The sequence below is a fragment of the Mchenga conophoros genome, linkage group LG1 (genome assembly GCF_057382185.1).
Source record: "Mchenga conophoros isolate Kocher_MC1m ecotype Shallow Benthic linkage group LG1, M_conophoros_male_GT1.1, whole genome shotgun sequence".
In the NCBI taxonomy this organism is placed as follows: Eukaryota; Metazoa; Chordata; class Actinopteri; order Cichliformes; family Cichlidae; genus Mchenga; species Mchenga conophoros.
In genome coordinates, this window is record NC_140526.1 from 32350540 (window position 1) to 32371956 (window position 21417).

General features: G+C 38.1%; 1 protein-coding gene across 2 annotated transcripts in view; it reads right to left on the reverse strand.

Annotated features, from left to right (window-relative positions):
• Positions 1 to 1123: 1123 nt before the first annotated feature.
• luzp2 (leucine zipper protein 2) overlaps positions 1124 to 21417 on the reverse strand; it is a 157890-nt gene continuing 137596 nt past the window's right edge. For both annotated transcript variants that reach the window (XM_085275677.1, XM_085275673.1), the window contains 5 exons: positions 20487 to 20561; positions 19767 to 19934; positions 10218 to 10322; positions 7062 to 7136; positions 1124 to 2012 (listed from right to left, as the gene is read on the reverse strand). In XM_085275677.1, coding sequence (XP_085131803.1) covers positions 1905 to 2012; positions 7062 to 7136; positions 10218 to 10322; positions 19767 to 19934; positions 20487 to 20561 — 531 coding nt within the window. In that variant the 3' untranslated portion in view covers positions 1124 to 1904. The remainder of the gene's footprint in view (positions 2013 to 7061; positions 7137 to 10217; positions 10323 to 19766; positions 19935 to 20486; positions 20562 to 21417) is intronic.

The following is a 21417-nucleotide window of genomic DNA, read 5'->3' on the forward strand; positions in this document are numbered from 1 at the left end:
GCAGTGAATAGGAGGCAGTAAAAAGAATATGACATAGAGACACTCCAATGCCACTTTGATCAAACCTCAGGCTTGTCTGTCTGATAGGAAAACTTTACCATAGTTCTTCTTTCCAATGTTCTGGAAACAGTTGGCTCCGAGGTGTAATGTCACCATTAGCAGGATGCACCCTGGGTCTCCAAATCCTGGCAGTGGTCCTTTTCTTTTCTTCTCTTCTCAGCAAGACACAGAGTCGACCTGGGAAAAGTTGTCAAACTTACAGAAAAGATGGATTGTGCGTCTTAAAATAGCATTCTCCACCTGTCGGCTAACATTTTCCAGCACGGTCACTGTTGTATTCGGTGATGATAGCCAAGTATCACATGAAGGGGATGCTGTGACCATAAAGCTGCTTAACACAGTTGTGAGCTTCCAAAGCTCTTAGAGGAGCCACAGATGTGCTTTTATAGTTAACAATATAGTATGAGCATTTGAGAGTGATGCTTAACATGTGGAAGCTTTTGAAATGCTGACAGCGATATACCATAGTCGATACTGTAAAATGACACTGCATCCCATGACTGATGAGACAGTGGGATGTTGGCGGTGGCTTTTATAAAATATATATTGCACGTCTTAATTCTACTATTCCTCTTTGTTTACAAGCTTCTTTGTGTAACTCTGGCTGTTTTCATGAACCTCATGAGAACTTTCAGTTGTTTTCATTTTCTTGTTTCCCCTCCCCTATTTTCTGCTTTATATTGAAAGTGAAATCACTAAGGCTTAACATAAGCACAGCTTTATTGAATTTAAATCCATTTTTACCCAGCCACATTTGTGCTTGAGACATAACTGTCCATGGCAAAGTTACTTTAAAAAAACAACCTTTTTTTGGCTATGAGTAATAAAGCTGTAGGATTTCTTTGAAGAAAACCTCAAGTGCGTTTTTTTGATATAAATATGTTCATATTTATTATTAGATGTTTATAATCCAAAAGGTACATACACTGTTTCGATAACCAATTAAATATATCAACCGATGTCTCCCACGACCTCGAGCAGTTCATATTCACAGGGCGTGAAACCGGAACTTTCTTTGCAATACGAAATATTTTCTGCCGTTAATCACAAACATACTCACTAATTTCTTTCCCACAAATAACCATTTATTCTTCACACATTTACTGAAAATTACAGTTTATTGAAAGGACACAGAAAGGTCAGATAACACAGATACATGTAGCTAGGAGTTACTACTCAGTGCATGGCACATTCTCAGGGAGACGACCCATTGTGAGTCTTTGGCTCTTTGCCTCTGGAGTGTTAAAGGCAGAAAGAGTGCTGAAATATTAAATGTTGAACAGTTGGCCAGCCAACTTGAGCCTCTATATTTCAAAATGTGGAGGAGTAAATTAACCTTGCTACAATGAGTGACAAACAATATTCTAAGTTGGGTAGTAGTAGTAGTAGTAATAGTAGTGGTAGGAGTACTTTTTTATTTGTCAATTGATATACTTATCACAGGATACAGTGTCAGACCTCACCAGTGCAAAGGGATTTTCTAGAAAGATCACACATTTAGAAAGCAGTGTCCTCACTCGGAACAAAACTCAGATAAGTAAACAACAAATGAACGATCATGAAACAAGTTACCAGTGCCATTGCTACCTTTGAAAAAAATTTCTAAACGCATGCCATTTTACTATGGAGGTTTTTTTAGATGACAGTTTGAAATTTGTTGACAATTCCAGTATCTCAGCTCTTGCTAACGATGCTGATATGCGCATGTGTGCATGTGTGTCGAAAAAGTGAGTGTGTGTCTGTGTGTGTGTGCATGCGTTTTGTAGAAGTGTGCGAGTATGTGCTCTTAGAAAGATCCTTCAGGCAATGCAGTAGATCTGTGCTCCCGTTGATATGCCGTCCTCTCAGTTGTATTTATGGGGCTTTGTCTTTTTGCTGCTGCCTCCCTCTGCCTCGTCATTGTCGTGTGTGGGCTTTGTGTTGAATTTTCCACTCTGCACTTGGCTCTTTTCCTGTTAGGTTCAGAAGATAAAGAACAATAATGAGGCAAGACTGACACAATGGTGTTCAATAGTAGGCATATGGTGGTTTGTAATCTTAGCAGAAAATACCTCCTAAATCTATATGAAATACAAAGAAAATTTAAACAGTAAAACACGGCAAGTCTTTCATATGATGACTGCTGCTATGCTCCTATATTCAAAGTGCTTCTCTCTACTTGTCCTAGTCCTTATGCTGTCTAGCATCTGTCCTATTTATATGCTACCACAGTTGCATCAGTTGCCTTTGAAAGACTGATAGCTACTGGCCTGCATCAGCCCGTCCTCCCCAAACATAATAATTCACCATAGTGTAATTGCTGGTTGTCACATCCACAGCTACATAGTCACTAAAAAGTGCATTTGGGGAGCTTTTTTGTAAAGTTGCACCAGCAAATTCAAACACACACACACACACACACACACACACACACACACACACACACACACACACACACACACACACACATAAAGGCATATATTTATGCTTTTTTTGTGAACAAAAGAACTTCAAAGTGTATCCTGCAGTTTAAACCTGCATATAGGTACTGGGAACCTTTACTAAAAAATCCCAAATTTTTGTCAGATGACTTCTAGCTGTAAAATAGAACACACGTCCTCAGCCAGTCATGTTCAGTCTCTTAGGATAGAAAATGCCATATCTGAGAATGGCTAATAAAAGGAGAAGATTAGGATGGGGAAAACATAGAGAGTGGGCAGGAGGTAAAGTGTTATGGACTAAGCTTAAGGTGTTTGGGTCAAATAGAAGATTGAGAGTAGGAAATGAAAAAATGCTGGAGGTGTGCTTGACATCTGTCAAGAATGGTGGAGAAATGTGTTGCTCTGCTGGTGATAAATTGCAAGATTGATTACCAGCAAAGAGATGGGATAATGGGATCTTGAACAAGAAAAGCTACCACTCCATTTTGCAATGTCATGTCATACCCTGTTAGCACCACTTGATTGCAACCAATTTCCCGCTACAACAAGACAATGACCCAATGCCCAACTCTGAACTATGCAAAAACCATTTCAAGAAGAGCCTGTAAGCTGGCATTTTGTCTATAGTACAGTGGCTAGCATGGATCTCTGAGCTTTTGTGGAAATAGGTTGTCTGCATGCAAGAATTGGCCATCAAACCAATCATTTTGGAGGTGCTTTGACAGACTTATAGCATGCATAAAAATGCTTCTTCATAATTATCATATTGTATTCATAGACAGATAGATAAATATTTTAGTTTTTTTTTTTTTCAAACTTTGATTCAAAGCACTTTTGAAAGAATCATATATCTGATCCAGTGGATGAGAATCAATCATGCTTCCTTTCATCTGTTCATCTGCAGGCATGATTCCTCACTTAATGCACTCTTCTGATTTCTTTCCACCCACTTTGATGTCAAGATTGGGATTTTTTACTGTGTATATCTTATTTTTCACCACCAAGAACTCTCTTAAGAACATCCAGTAGTTTTAGTTGACGGTCGATTTTTGGAAAAACTTTCAAGAGCTTTGTCAGTAGCAGAACTATGAATGTCACCCTACAAGCAGACATTCATAGTTTTGCTTTAAAGCCAATGTGGCCAACAATATGGCTGACGGACAGAAAAAAAATCTGAAATAATGTTTCCACCTTTTTGAATTTATTCTGATTCATCCTGACTCTGTACTTAATAATAAACAACCATACGACAATATATTTACATTGCATGGAGATTGTGAGATTTTTATTTATTTATTTATTTTTGTCTTGTACCCCGCCTCTCGCCCTATGACAGCTGGGATAGGCTCCAGCGCCCCCCGCGACCCTGAAAAGGATAAGCGGAAGCGAATGGATGGATGGATGGATGGATATTTATTTTTGCCTACAGATACATCCAACAGAAAAATCAGTAGCTATATAATACTTTAAAACACACCACTAAACACATACCACTGATTGAATAACATCATTATTAGCAAACTAGGTGAAAGCAGAAGGAATTCTTTGGAAGCCTAAAACATATTTTTGCTAATGTTTTCCTCACTTTGAATCATAAACAGTAGCTGTTTATTTGAATGACTGCATAGCTGCCTTACTTGATTTTTATCATTTCCTTATCACCCTTTGTGATTTTTATATTCCAGCTGGCGTGCTTCCACTTGCACATTTTTAATGAATTCAGGAATGTCAGACACAAACATTACTCATGCTGTGGTACTTCTGAAATATGCTCTGTTGCTTAAGAATGTCAACATGTGCTAAAATGGTATGAAGTTATATGTTTGACCTATAGGAACACAGAAAAGAAAAAGAAAATGAACCAACTTTTTTTTTTCAATGAAGTTATTGATGTGTTTAAACATAATCTGAAATTTAGATACATTGTATTAAGTTTAAATGGCACACTTTTGCAATTTTTTTTAAATATTGCTCTGTCACTCTGTGCATGACGAGGCCACATCAGTCTGCCAGAGGAGGCTAAGTCAATAATAATAATAGATTGCATTTATACACAATTTACAATTCATTCACTCTCACATTCATACACTGGTGGAGGTAGCTACAGCTGGCATATCGCGCCATTGGCCGCTCTGGCCATCACCAGTAGGTGAAGTGTCTTGCCAGAGACAGAGACTGTCCGAGCCGGGGCTTGAACCGGCAACCTTCCGGTTACAAGACGACCTGCCAATACTTTGAGCCACTATCGCCCTATAGATAAGGATTGTGCAATATAGCTCACCTAAAGTGTTTCCTTGTTTTTCTTTTTCATAACTACTGCGGCGTTGTACCAAACACAACAGGTACAAGACTGTAAATACTTTTTCTTTCAAAAACATCTGAACATAAGGAGAAATGACACTTGGGTTCTCAGTTGCCACAAATCGAACATGAAAACGCGTAATGAAGGTGGAGAAGTGACAGAAATACGGAGCACCTAAATGCAGATTGATCCACTGAGACTGGAATGCAAATTACTACTAATCAAACTGTTTACTACACCATGTATGGCAAGTGCTGTGCAAGAGGGATAAAAACTGACAGAAGGAAAACAGTCTATTGTACATTTGGTACTGCAACACAATATGAAAATTTCGCAATTAGTGATCTAAGAAGGATCATAACTATATAACCATTACGTCTTACAATGTCATTAGACCGACCTGATGGTGATGGCTGAAAACCTTGCTACTGTTTTCCTGCATTTCTTCTTTTTCAAAGAAAACAATACTAGGATTAAAAATGTACTTTGTGCCCTAACAAGGATTTCTTTTTGCAGTTACATTTTTTTGCCTTGGGGAATTCTTCTGACTCCCCTAACAAGTAACATCCTAGATTAAGTTCACTACATTAAATCGAAATCGAAATAGCATTACATCTCATAATGCTATAAATCAGGGACATAGTCCAAAGCGTTGCTACACAAGAAAACACTTGTTAAACTTTCACAGAATATCTCTCTGGCACAAAATAAACCTGAGAAGTCAAATAAGCCCATTTGTCTCCTTTGCAATATTCTTGTATTTGTTTGCAAATACTCTGCGTGTCTAAAAATGGATTGCTGCCACTTGGAATGCAAGACAGTTGCTCAGTTACACAGTATTGCACTGCATTGAAATGAGATGCATTGTTTTGCTGTACCATCTGCCACCACCAAACAGGTGTGACTCAATTCAATAATAGGATGAGGGAGGCAGTTAAGCATGGACTTTGACAGGACATTGAATATCACATACTGTAGGTGACATTGGCACACTGAATAATAGATTTTTATGGATTGGTTGCTTTTTTTCTCCACTTTTTTAGGAATGTGATGTAGATGTTGTGTGTCTCGCTTGTGTCTTGATGAATCATCAACTGTGTTTCATTTGATGTCTTTGGGATGTACTTCATTATATACAGAGCTAAATCAGTTTGTTTAGTTAGTAGTTGTCAGGAAGGACGTCGTCACAATGTGTCAGCTACATCTGTGTTGCCTTTCTTTCCATATTGTCGTTTGAAAATGGCTTGTCATGCCATCTGTTTGATTACACTGCAGGATAATCCAAAAATTATTGTCAAAAGCTATGACAGGGTAAAAGCTGCTACACTATCTTGTCATAAACTATGTAATTATATCATATATGTATTTCACTTGCTAGTAAAATGGTAAATGGCCTGTATTTATATAGCGCTTTACTAGTCCCTAAGGACCCCAAAGCGCTTTACAAATCCAGTCATCCACCCATTCACACACACATTCACACACTGGTGATGGCAAGCCACATTGTAGCCACAACCACCCTGGGGCGCACTGACAGAGGCATTGTGAAATGAAAGTGCATTGTATACAGTCAGATTCATTAATATTTGGACATAATTGAACAATATCCTCTGAAAATGGTAGACTCTAGATAAAAAAAGATGACTGTAGTTAATACAGTACTTTTGTTAAAGCTGAATTTTTGCACTTCAAACACATCTTGGCTTTTAGGGTGAGGGTGATAGGGCTCTCTACACCAGTGGTCCCCAACCCCCGGGCCTCGGACCGGTACCGGTCCGTGACTCGTTTGGTACCGGGCCGCGAGAGTTGAGGCTCAGGTGTGAAAGCGTTATTTTGTTATCGTTTTTATCGTTAACTTGGTTTTCCTGGGTCTTTTCACGTGTGTTATGAATAAATCTTCTTTTTTTGGTACCAGTACTAGTTTTATTTTGTTGTATTTATCCGCGACACCTTAAAGGCCGGTCCGTGAAAATATTGTCGGGCATAAACCGGTCCGTGGCACAAAAAGGTTGGGGACCGCTGCTCTACACCACTGTGATGGTGCACAAGGGCAAAATATTAAGAATTGTGTTATTTTGCAAAAGACTTGACTGGTCTTTGACCAAATTTTAAACACGTATGCCTTCGATATAAAGAAAATGGCATTAGGACTGAAATTGAATGAATTAACTTTTAAATGGATAAACCAATAAAATAAACTAACATAAAACTTCACTGTACTAATGAAAAATATGTCAGCATATAAATTCATATTTTCATATAAATCCCGTGACACACACCTGCTGTTGCTCTGGTAGCTTTCTGCTTTCTGGAGCTGATTCCTCCGTCTGATTCTGGAAGCAGTCACTCCCAGTCTAGGAGAACAATATGAGGACAATATGAGATGATGATGAGATGAGGAATACTTTATTTACCCAGTCAGCCTAACTTTATTTTTTCATTACAGTAACTAAAATGATGATGAAAAAAATATACCTCTTTGCCAGACAGATATATTGTATTACATAGGGTGATAAGCTGATGTAGCAGTGTACAGTGTCCCAGCTTTATGTATTCAGTGAAAACAGATAAATAAACTCACATCAGTCAAATTCATAAACCTCTTATTTTTACAAATAAGCTTCAAGGAATCACTGACTTCAACAACCACAGAGTAAGCAGAGTAAGCTGCTTATCTTATTCTCATTATGAAAGAAACGTAGCCTTATATGTGCACTTTAAATGTTTAAAAGTATTTATTTATTAGTCAATTAACATTTTATTATTCAAAATATAAAGAGCTTGGTTGTTATTTGTTGTTATTGTTGTTATTTGAAGCTGCTGATTGTTGAAAATGAATGATTGTTGTAATCTATAATAAGTACTAAAATAGTAATTATTTACACCAACTGTGATGTTTTTGTTAGCGCTGCCAGCATTAATTTTGTTAAAATGACATTAACGCCATAACTGCATTAATGCGCTCCCCGTGCATGGGGGTGCATGGCGTCAACGTGTTAGCGTGATTAGCTCGTAAACACGATGACGCCCTGCAGCCCCACTCATGCACGATCCACGCTAACTCGCTAACGGAGATTTGCCGCATCAATGCAGTTATGGAGTTAACGTCATTTTAACAAGATTAGCGCTGACAGCAGTACTTTTTGTATTAGCTGAATGTCAATCCTGTCTATAAAACATAGGTAATTTGTTAAAGTATAGCAAGGCCATCACATTTCATTTTCAAACCAGGGACACACTGCAAGCTACACATGCTCATACAAATTGTCTTTCTTCATTTCCTCCCCGCCCACAGAGAGAAAAGGACAAGGGGGAAAAGCAGCAATGATCATGGGCAAACACGAGTCTCTGTTTCAAATATGTCTCCTCTTATCTGTATCAGCATGTTTCTCCCTTTTCACGCCCCTGCCAAAATTATATAATCAATTATGAGACGCCAGTGAACATTGTTTTTGGCACAATTTCATTAAGGAACAATCTCTTTGACACAGTTTCCACACAGGGCAATTTCCTTCCAGGGCAGCACTCCTCACTATTCCCCTGTCTCCTGTAGTCTATCAACTTATGCCTGTAATAGTTCTTGATAGCCACTTGTCAAAAATCCTTACAGGCTCTGTTTACTTCCTCTGCTTCTTCGGAGCCTCTTGATTTTGACATTGTTGGAAGCAGTCTTTTGGAGCCTCCCTCATAGCTGACTGCTCACAGTTGCCCGGACCTTGGAGAAGCAAGTCTCTTGTCTGAGGTACCAAAGTCCTTCATGAAAAAAATCTGAACAGGAGAGGTCAGTGACTGCTCCACGCTCTCCTTCCTCAATAACTGCTGTCAAAGTGTCAATGAGGCTCTGAGTGAAGAGCTCTTTGAAGTGTGAATGTGCAAATTTTGTGATCACTGCAACTACAGTACTTTCCCATGCAATAACAGGTCAAATGAATGCACTACCTTGTTAGTGAGTTTCAAGGATGTAACAAAAAACATTTTCTTTCTCAATTAATCTTTAAGGTATTTTTGTATTCATTATTTTGCTTAAATTTACTTAAACCGATGTACAGACATGTCTTACAGCCCAAATCATGATTTCAGAATTGCATTTTGATTGACCCATAGTTCAGTATGAATATCCAGTTTAAAATGACAAACAAAAAGAAAAGCACCAAATCAATACTGCCAGTTTATTCAACTCATTAAAATGGACTTCTTATGCTCATTTACAAATGCACATTTATATGGGACTCTATTCAAGAAGATTTGCACGATTCACAGATAAAAATAATCCTTATTGATTTTTTACTGGGCCTTGCCGCACTAGCTCAGTTCATCCACTGCCTGAAACAAGTTGTTTTAGCTCCCTTGCATGCATTGAACCAAACTTTCTCAAAACAAACTCCCTGTTATGAATTGAAGGTTTGAACTGAAGGTGGATCAGACGTCTGTGCTCATAGCTAAACCTCCGTGACTGAGGGATAAAGGCAATAAGTGGGCTGATAACAGCATGTACCCATCTGGGCTGGTTAGTACAGGGCAAAACAGCATTGATCATGAAGGATCCCCACAAAGGTACAAGGGCCATCTAACTTACAATTACCTGATTCTCCACAACATGAAAGCTCTTCTAAACCATCACAGGAACCAAACCGAGAAGTCATTTTAGTCAACAAATGAGCATAGCTTAGAAAGCCTATGACTCAATACGCCACACATCGATATTGCTTGGCACAAGGCAACACTAGTAGTACACTACTGATGTTCAACAGGAACTCAGCGGGGCTGTGGAAGACCACTGGCAATCACAGAAGTCATAATCAAGAGTGGAATACACCAAAGTGATGCACTGTTAACACTACTGTTCTGCATTGGCTTCAATCCCCTAACCCAGCATATTGCTAAAAGTAGAAGTGGAGTGATCATCAGTCATCAGCTACATCCTGTACAGGGATGACATCAGCAGTGAGTCATCCCTGTGACATGGATCGACTCACTGATCCATGTCACTAAGATCTACGAGGATATTGGGATCTCATTTGGACTGGATAAAAAAGGTAATCTAGACTGAAGGGATGGAGCTATAAAGAGTCAAGTGAGTTAAGCATGTAGGACCGATAACAAAGAAAAACATAATAGGTCACCTTCAATCTCCAAAGCAATGTAAAACTGTGTTATTAGTCTTCATGCAGCACATGGTGTTCCTTTAGTAATGTCTAATTTCATTAAACCAAATTACTGCTGAGCTACACCAAAACTCCTAACTAAAGATGCATCATTTAGTTGAAACTTGTTGCAGACCTTCTATAAGATTTTGTAATTCATGAACCCACTAAGGACAATTGGAGCAAAAGCGAGTTCTTTGACTTTTGATGAGGGACTTGAGTATGAATTTAGTGAACAATTGAAAGTCAGATTAGAGAGGCCACTGTATTTTAATTACTCTAAAGGCTCACCTTTTCCATCTGGCACTCTTTGGCTCCACCATTCTCTCTCCTTATGACACTGACGTTCATGGGTGATTTACTGGCAGTGACAATTCTCTGAACTTTGGAGATATCCTGCAGAGGAAAACAGAAATATAAACTTGGGGTTAAAAACACATGAGCAAATAGGTTCTTGAAATTCTTCAAAACCTAGTAGTTCTAATACATATATGTTTATTTCATATTTAAACATATATTTTATTTGTGTATTTATGTTCAATTTAATTTATTACAGGATAAAACAAACAAAAGTTTCCCATTTTTCCAAAACGTAGGTCATATTTAATATTGCATGGTTGTTCATTTTGTAAGTTAGAGTTCTATTTAGATTAAAATAGATAATAAATCTGATGCACTGTGTAATTTAAGTTTTTAAGTGTTCATATGTACAGTAACTGGATACCATCATACTTGCATAGTATTGTTAGGATCAGAATATGTTATGACACTAAATAAATAAATAAATACACAGCTTTTACCAATCTTTCTGAGGTCTCAGATGTTGGACCTTCAAACAAGAATACCACTGATGTCTGTACAGAAATACACAGACCACCTCAGAGTGAGAAGTAGTTGCAGTTCAGAAGGTAGATTTGGGATTTAATACTATGAGACCTGCACATGATCAACAATGATGTTTCAGTGAAGTGACCCACTGCAAACAGAGCCAAAGCAATTCTGAGATAGAGGAAGGAAAACAAGACGGACAGTCAGAGATGAAAAGGTTTTCTCTGGAGGTAGTAGAGCAGGGGTGCTCAATACGTCGATCGCGATCGACCAGTCGATCGCAAAGGTAGTATTGGTAGATCGCATGGCATTAAAAAAATAGATGCCAGCCTATCATCCATCCCGTCACTTGATTGATACAGGGAAGCCAGTCAGATGACAGCAGATTTTTTCTGACGCTTAGGTCGCTGCGCATGCGCAAACAGCGGCGCGAAGTGTAGTAAAACTGACAAGCTAGTCAGCGAGTTAACTCCAATTTTTAGCTCTCGGTTTTTTCTCTTAAACCTGGCCGTCAGCAGCTACTGTCCGGACTATGCATCCCTGGCTGATTCAATTCAGTGCAAGTCATCAGAGTAAACTCAGGTAATGACAAAAAATTTACATATTTAATTGTGTTGTGAAATATTGGATATTGCGGTTATGCATGTATATACATTGTAGATATAAAGAATCCTCAATATATTTATAAATAAGTATATGTTTTGGATTTTTGTAGTGGGTAGATCATTTTGACTTGGTCATTTTATAAGTAGCTCACATGCGGAAAAAGTGTGAGCACCCCTGTAGTAGAGCAATCCATATCGCTACCACCTGAAATGATGTCTGCATAGAAAACATGACTTTTTCAAGGTTGATGCACTTTAAAATCAGTAGTGCTTGAGTCCAAAAGGCAAAAACACACAAAAACAAGCAAAAAAGTAAAATAAAAGTAAATAAAAATTGATACGGGTTTCTGGAGAGTTACATGACAGTCATCATTTTGCTATTGAACAGAGGAATTCATTCAAATACTGACAAATAATGGTATGGTCTTATGGGAAATGACTTCTCAGGAAAAAGCAAAAACCTAGACTATAAAAATATTAATGTTCCTCATTATCTCACTAAACTCCTGATGTCATTTCAAATGTGATTTATAGCCTGTTTTTGGATAATATGACTGATCTGGTGAACATTTAAAAATTTTACATACTTGCTTTAAGTAAGAGGCACTTAGAAAAAATTATAAGAAGTGGTTGTGGTTAAAGGAGTAACTAAACAGATAGATAATTTGTTAAAACACAAGTGTAGATTCTTAGCTGTAATTTGAGAGTACAGCACAAATGGCTGTACTCCCTATACATCCCTGTACATCCCCACTTTTCATGGGACAAAATATAATTTGACACTCAAAAGCTTAATGGACAGTTGCAGAGGATTCCATTATTTCTTCAATAATTATGGAGATAAAAGTTCTGGAATTGAAGGAAATGTGGCATTTGGGATCCTTATATGAGGATATGACCATGGATGAATTGCATGGATTCCAGTGACCATGGATCACAGAAGCAGCTGCATTGATTTTATTTGGTGGAGAAAAAAACAAACAGCAACTGAAGACGGCTGCACTAAAGGCAGGGCAAAGCATCACAAATGAGGAAATCCATTCTTTGGTCATGTTCAGGAGATCCAGACTTCAGGCAGTGTTTAACAATGATTCCAGTTTATCACTTTATAATAATTTCTTTCACCCCTTGAATAAAAGCTTAGGATCTACACCATCTTTTCACTCATCATGCCATTTTGTCTGGTAAGGACCAAGGGTTGAAATATTAATTAGGCTTGTTATACCAGATCTTTCTCCCAAAGTCTGACTGTCTTCTGCAGCTAGTCTTCTGCACAAGACAAGTACACTTTAACTGGGTCAAACGTGGTCTCTTGAGAGCGTAAAGCAAGACAGTTGCAAGATGAACATAAGCAATCTTAACCTGTCAATGTCAAACGCCATTCTTATTGTGTCAGCTGAAGCAACATCTTTTTAGGCAGGTTCAGGAGAACTGACATTACTTGTGGAAGTGACCACATTTGGGTGAACATTTCATACACAATTCCCCAACTTTTGACAGCATCTGTCAGAACCAGCCACACTTTCCATTCTTACCATCTGTTTGTCTCTCCATAAGGCCCCTGACTTTTCAGCAGAGCCTTAGTGCTTAAAAGCAGCAGTTTTCCAAGTAACACTTCATAATAACACCATTTATAATATTACAATACTACATATCATATTATTTGATAAGTTGTTAAACTTTCATAGCATGTTAATTTGATGCTAGCAAACAGTTCTACAACAAATAGATACTAATTAACAAATTATTTCTTATTACCAATTTGAATTGATTAATTTTGTAACGTATTCTGTTATAACGCCACGGACATACATGAGTTATATCATTCTGAAGGCATCTGGATATACATAGAAATATAATTATTGAATTATTAATAAAGCTTGTTGTGATAAAGGTTTCAGTGGTGCTCACTGTGAGCCTGCCTTTAACCAAACATGGAGTGAAATTAAGCAAAAGGTGAAAAGAAAGCTGAACAGTGACTGTTAAAGAACACAAACAAATATGCTGAGTTGTGATTATTTGCAACTATTATTGAGATTAACTTACCTAAGTGGGTTTTTGGCAACATTGTTTGGGTCTTTTTTTTCCTTTTGTAGAACACAAATTTGATTCTATCGCAGTTTTTGGATTGTCAGCTCGCTACTGTCTAGTCTTTGCCTGGGAGAGATGGATATCCTGTATAATTTTTATAGACAAGGAAACAATCATAAAAGTAAATAGTAAGCGCTTAAAGCAGGGCAATGAAATGCCTGATTTTCCTCCAGCCCAGTACTCTGAGCATCTAAGACATCATCTCCCATTACTTTGATGAAAATTGCATACTATCAGACCACAAGACTTGGCTCTCTCCCCAAGACTGTTAAATATGAAGCAACTTCCACTTCAATCCTGCTGATCTTTGCATCCTCACACTAATGAATCTTTCACCAGCAAGAAGAGCTTTGTGTGTGTGTGTGTGTGTGTGTGTGTGTGTGTGTGTGTGTGTGTCAGGCAGGGTCTGAGAGAGTCTTATCTGTGGTGTCTAACAGAGCTTAAGGCCCATTACGGTAACTCAAACTATGAGCGTGACACTCAAAGTGGTGTCACAGAGTGCTTGAACAAACATCCCTGCACTTAAGCACTTTAGGTTTCACAACACAAAGCAGATTTTAGTATAAATGTGGTGATGAAATTCAAGCATTTGAATATATGTGATCTCTTTGTTGCTATTTTTTGTAATTTTTCACATAATGCAAAGTTATACTGTCCTTGGTCATCCATAGCATTCAGCATACTCTATAGTGTATTTTTCAGAACTATTCACATTTCTTTAATTAACAATAATAATAGATTGGATTTATATAGCGCTTTTCAAGGCACCCAAAGCGCTTTACAATACCACTATTCATTCACTCTCACATTCATACACTGGTGGAGGCAGCTACGGTTGTAGCCACAGCTGTCCTGGGGCAGACTGACAGAAGCGAGGCTGCCATATCGCACCATCGGCCCCTCTGGCCAACACCAGTAGGCAAGTAGGGTAAAGTGTCTTGCCCAGGGACACAACGACCAGGACAGAGAGCCCAGGGATCGAACCGGCGACCTTCCGGTTACAGATGCGATTCCCAACCCCCTGAGCCACGGTCGCCCAAAGATACACTATTTAAGGTATTTAGGACAGATCTATTTTGTAGACATTCCTAAATTAATCAACAGTACACCATTATGCTGTCAGTGTACTCTGCTGTAAGGAACTGTTTTTAAACTTATCATACTAATGAGTTGGCCCTGACACAATTAAGTTGCTTTTCATTAGACTTGTTTTCTTTCTGAGTGGGTCAGAATCACACAATTGCCAGGCATCCCTAGAATGACCCGTCCCATAACAGAAACCTGTTTAAATACTCAAGTGCATTAGCACTTGGTTTCCTGTAGGATATGCCTATAGTAACTAATGCCTATACCTTGATAGTGTAGCAGGTCTTTTTAATGTTTTTATTATTTTATTTTAATGTATTCTTCTTATTTAGAGCAGAGCTGGATTGATATTGCAAAGACCCTCATTGGTAATGAGCACCAGCATGTAAATGTGACCATCCCCAGGAAGTTTTACAAAGTTTTGTTCGAGTCGGACACTGGCGCCACCGGGCCCTCTGACCACCACCAGTAGGCAACGGGTGAAGTGTCTTGCCCAAGGACACAACGACCAAGCCAGGGCTCGAACCGGCAACCTTCCGATTACAAGGCGAACTCCCAACTCTTGAGCCACAATCGCCCAAACATTCAAATTTGGTTGGTTGTTTAATAACAGATTGTCTCTTGGAGTGACACATGTTTCTGCTTTACATGGATTAAAAGATTAAAAGTTGAGGAAATGAAAGACTTGAAACAGCTGCAAAACAGCAGGGATCCCTTCTAGAATAAGTTATTTTATGTATTGCACTTCTAAGCTACAATAAGACAATCTTATACATGCCTCAAAACTACAAAAGAACCTAGGGTAAAATAAATAACAATTACACTAACCAAGTGATTTCATGCTGTTAGATACAACAATGAGGAATGCTAAATTATTCTTAGTGCTAAGTTCTCGACATTTGTCTCCTCAGCTGTGGAACATTTGACTCTTTTATGCCCTGTAAGTGCTACTGTATGTGTTTTTTTTCTTATTGCGTAATATGAGTTAAATTTGGCATTGAATTAAATGGGATCTGACCCACCTCTACATATACAGGCGGGGTGGACAGATGGAGCACCCCAGTAATTTTCACTGTGAGGGCACGCTGAGATTTATCAGACAGCCCGTCAAGTGTACAACAGCAACAGGAGATAATGAAGCCAGCAACTGCTCACAAGTGAAGTGCTGCTATTTCTATGCTAATGAAGGGGGAAGTAAAAACTTCATTAGCATAAAAAAATCAACCCACACCTTTCTTGAAATTCCTGTACTTGTCTTTTCTTTTGTATGATGCTGATTTTGCTCCTGTACTTGAATGTACTGGGCTGTATGTTTGAAAGGCAGATATGGGCGAATGCATAGTCAGATGAGATCCTTTTGTTTTGACCAAGGAGGGTGTAAACAGGAAGTGTCAATTATAGAATCTTGTTTTATATGATGCCACAGCAAAGGTACTGCAATGGCACTGGCGTGGATGGTATTACTCAAGCATGATTAAAAAAAAATCCTCTAAGTGGCATGTCAAATCTCTTAGGCACCCACGATAGAGACACAGAGTAAATTGTGACTGCTTTGAGGAGAGAAAAGCCTCTTAAAGCCAGAATTGCTCACCAGTATCATGGCAGATAAGACACAGCAGCGCTGTGGCCGACTTGATTATTTCAAAGTGACTGCAGCGACTGCTTTTCAGAAATCAGAACTAGCACAGTCTCTGATTGAAGTTGACATGACTGCTTGATAGGGGGTAAAACAGCTATGGGTAATAAAAAAGTATATTTTCAAGAAATAAAAGCGATCTGTATATTCAGCTGTATGTGATTTCTTTTGGGGGTTTTTTCTTGTGCACAGAGCCACAAAAATACTTGTAGGAATGTTTAAAGAACAAAATACAACTGCACTTTGACACTTGTCATTAGTCTTAAAATGTGGTTCAGTAGGAAAACAAGACACAATATCCTCACCGAAAGCATAATCTTACTTGTAGAATGAATCCTCTTGGAAGTCACCTTGTTTTACTCCTAAAAAGGATTAAATCCTGAGCCCTTAGTTGAGTCTGCTGTGACCCTGACTTTAAGAGGCTCCAAACAAAGACTGTGTCACATTGAGTTAATAATTTTCATATAGAACAAGTCCAACATCCAAAAAAACTCCCGTAAAGCCCTAAAATAGTAGTGTTTCTCTTCAAAATCTATAGAACAGAATACAAAGACTGACATAACTATTTAGACTGCCGCTTGATTTAGACATGTTATTATTCTGAACAACCTCTGGAAGTGTGTTTGCCCAACTGTTATATTTGGTAGTAATTATTTCCTGTGCTATTTCTCTCTAGAGAGTGATACTCGGGGCATCAGATTGACAAATAGCCACTTGAAAAGAAGGTAATAATCGCCTAACTCTTAAATTCATATTGCAGACAGTGCATTATGCGTGCTCTGATGTGCGGTGAGGTGAATATTTTGGCACAGAGTTATATTCCATGATGTCACTAAGTTCCTGTGTGAAATGAATTTCAATTTGAAAGTGTTTACACAAAGGGAAGAGGCAAAAAACTGCAGCCGGCTTTATCTTATCTGGAAAGTCAGAGGGAAAATTATACTGCACCATTACAGAAGCATATCCCAAATCCAACTTTCTTTCCACTTTACTTTTGGCTCTGCAAAGCAAACTTATCTCATTTTTATCCTACTTTTCTGAAGAAACGGTAATATTTGTGTTCGGACTGACAATCAAACTGATTGCATACTGTAAGACAAAGTCTAAGCCATTTTCATTACATACAGATACACTACATGGACTGTACTGTAAATCAACATATCACAGTGGGGAAAATACTGATTTGATCCCCTGTTTTTCTATAAGATGGCAGTCTGGTGACTGACTAGGCCACTCCATAACCTAAACGTGCGTCTTTTTTTGCTCCTCCAAACACAGTGGGATACAAAAGAGCTTGACTGTGGTTTCATTTGACCACAGCACTTTCTCCCAAGCCTTCTCTGAATCATTTAGATGTTCACTGGCAAACTTCAGACTTGCCTTCTTGAACAGGGGACCTTGCTGGCACTGCAAGATTTCAATCCATCATGGCGTAGTGAGGGACTATCTGCCTTCAGATCGTTAACAAGCTCCTCGCATGTAGTTTTGAGCTGACCCACTACCTTCCTCACGATCATCTTCACCCCATGAGGCAAGATCTTGCAGAGACGTTCAGACAAAGGGCATTTTAAATTTATTCCATTTCTAAATAATCACACCAGCAGTTGTCCTCTTATTATCAAGCTTCTGCTGATGGTCTGGTAGCCCATTCTAGCCTTGTGCAGGCCAGATGGGCACATAGCCAATCTGTGGGAGACAGAATTCTGACTGAGTTGTGGGGGATCAAATACTTATTTTACTCACTGAAGTGCAAATTTGTAATTTGCAACTTTTATGGGAAGTGTTTTTATTTCTTGGATTTCTGATTGATAATCTCTCTCTCTTTATTAAAACAAAACTACCATAAGAATAGGGACTGTTCAATTCCTCGAAAGTGAGCAAACTTACAAATTCTGCAGAGGATCAAATAATTATATCCCCCAGTGTATATCTACAGGAAACCCATGCAACAACTGATGTAACTAATAAGACTGAAAAAACCCCAAACCCAAACAACAATTGCACTTTCCTTTACTTGGCATGTTGCAGGGCACTATTATTTTGCATACTGTCTCTCTGACACAGTCTGGTGATGTACTTAAATGGAGCACAGCCATTGTTAATGGTATTAATTACACCTGCGACTTTCCTGATATGGCAAGTCAAAATGTCAGCTGTGAAAAAGGCCCATTGGTCATGCTTCTGGTAACATGAAAGGGCCGTAGAATTACATTTTGTATTCAGCCTGAATTATTCATTCAAGACTACTGTGAATGAAGCTGCCTTGGGACAAAATCGTTCCAACAATGCAATCAGCCATGATTAGAACATGGCTCCATGTTACAAATGTTGTTGCTCTGATTTCTTTTGATTATAGGTGTAAAAACTACTAGCACCATTACCTCATTAGAAGACTGTGATTCTGGTTGAATTATAATAGCAAAAGTGGAAGCTTAAAATATACTTTCAAGACCATGTTGTACTAAAATCTGTTTTGAAAGTCTCAGAGTAGCACAGATAGTTGATCTAGCAGTTTGATTTTATAACTTCTGTCAGGACTGAATTCATATCAAAACATAAAAGAACAACTGACAAAGATCAGGGTTGATTAGCATCAAAATCAGGAAAAAAAAAAGAAAATATGAAAAGAATAATAATAATGTTTTTGTAAGTGCAAGTTTCCTCACCAGACGATGTAAAATGCAAGCAATTAAATGCAGTAATTTTTCATATAGATTTCTTATATATGACTTCCCATAATTAGGTATTAGTGTTTCTTAGTGTAATAGTGTTCTTGACTGTTTTAATGTTTTTTGAGGGAGTTTAAAATCAAGAAAAGTAAACATGCACTAGTAAAAATTAAAAGTAGGATACTGAAAGTTGGCACTATTAATCATTCCAGCAATGAGGATGGATAATAATGGTAATAATGATAATAATGGTAATGGATAATAGTAGGGGAAAAGATCTGCAAATGTGAAGGAACTTGTTGAACTTGGAACTAGCATATGTACAGAGTAGGATTTTCAAGTAATTTGATACTCACACACAATTGATATTAAAAATTGTTAAAGGGTAGGATACTAATTTGTAACAGTATGACAGCAACGGTGCAATCTTCACCTCTTCTACATGACACACTGCAGGTGCCTGCACACCGCCCCTCCCCTCACTATCAGCTGAACAAATGAAGAGTAGCACAACAAATCTGGCAAAGCATCTTAACGACTGACATCCCGGTGTTAATGAAGAATTTTGAGAAGATTTGCATCACTTAAGTATTAAACAGTTATAATAAATCTTGACCAGTGCACACATTGACGTTAGCCATTTAAATACTATTAGCCATCTGTTAAGTTATCATTAAAGTAGCAGCTAGTGACTATGGCTAATAATAAAACACAAGGTTAATGTTGGAGTTAGGCAGCAAACATTATCAGTATAGCCCATCTGCAACTTTAATAGATGGTATTAACTTAGCTGGACAACTCAATGCTGTAGTATTGTTTTAATTTTTAGATGTTTATTTCTTAAGTTGTATTTTACAATATCTAGTTCATCTTTTTGAAAAACATTAAATAAAATAAAGGAGCTCTGCAATGAATTCTGAATTACCTTGGCATGTGGCTGTTGAAAGGTGACTCTAGAGCTGTTGATGAGCGATGAGTATCTGAACAAGTGGGTGGGGGAGGTGGGAAATCTGTGACTGCTGCTGGGCTGGTTGTGCAGGACGGCTGAGAAGCAGATGTGAACTGTGTCCTTCAACGCCTTCATCTGAGACTCCTGTCCCCAAACAAGATTACACACAAACAAGACGGTTTCTGAATCACTCACACTGCCTTGCATCCTCATGAGAAATTTACTTAAGCATTAGAGCCATTTTGCTCACATCCTTTAAAGTGATTTCAGAAAAGCTAGAAGGCATCGTTAGGCAAGACGTAAAGATTAAGAAGTCAATAGAGCAATATGAAGTAATGTGTATTTAAAAATAATTTGCTTTTCATCAATACTAATAGACAGGCTTAACTGATGTTAATATCACCTTTATCAGCTCTTTTTTCCCCGTGCAATTTTCACTCATTCAACTTAGCACATCCATAATAATAATAATGCCCCCACAAAATAAATCTGGTGCATGTGTTCAATGTGTTGAAGCTCAACACTGTGATGGGAAAATTGCTATGACAACCATGCTATTAAACTTCTGCACTTACTTTCATCATTAGATATCCACTCTTTAAAAAAGGTCTTTATGCAGACTAATATTACTTCACATTATTTATTCATTCGCTCATCATCGCTCATCGGCGACACCCCATCCCCTGTGTTATTCACCTTATCCAGCGCAGTCTTCTCCAGTTCTTCCTTGGCCACAGTTAACTTGTGTTCCAAGTCCATTAGCTGCTGCCCCTGCAGAAACACACGAGTTTTGAATCAGCTGAACCTCTCTCTTTGTACTGTGCAAGTAAAGCATTTCTCCAGCTCCACCCCATATCTTCAGCAATATCGATAGCAAAAATCTATAGCACAAGGGATTGAAGCTCCTCTTTGTTATTTTGCAGATCATCACTTTTGTTCTTACTTTTTAAAATATGTGTTATAAAACCTGACACACACACACAGATACATGCACACACATCTAATTCAATCAATTTGCATTCAATTTAAGTTTTACATTTTATTTTATCCTAAATTGACCTTGGAATGTATATACTTAATGTTTTCCATATTAACCTACAAACCAAAACTCCACAATGACAAAGCAAAGATTATTGTTTTTGGACTGTTTTGCACACTTTCCTAACAATGATCCACGGGATGCTTGATCTGAGTCCACCTGTGCCTCACTGAATTAATGGGATATAACTATATAAAGTTTCACAACTCATTATGTATGTCAGAGTGAAAAACTGAGCCATGAGATTGAGTGAATTGTTTACTAACATTGGTATTGCTCCTCAGCTATACACAGTTTTTTGTGGCAAAGGGCCTTCATCAGGTGACCAACCAGGAATCACTGTCAATGTGATAGGCATCCCAGCAATCCTTTTGTGGAAATATTTGTTCTTTTTTATGGATGGTAGGAAGCCAATCCTCCCTGTAATCACAGCCCATGAGGAGTTTCCTATAAAGCCCTTAAAAAGTCTCCAAGACTAAAGGTGAAATCCTTTAGTCAGATGGCCACAGTTCCAAAAAGCTTGTGTGAGCATCACTTCATTATTATTATTATCCCAACAGTCATCGCAGTGTCAGCAACACCACACCG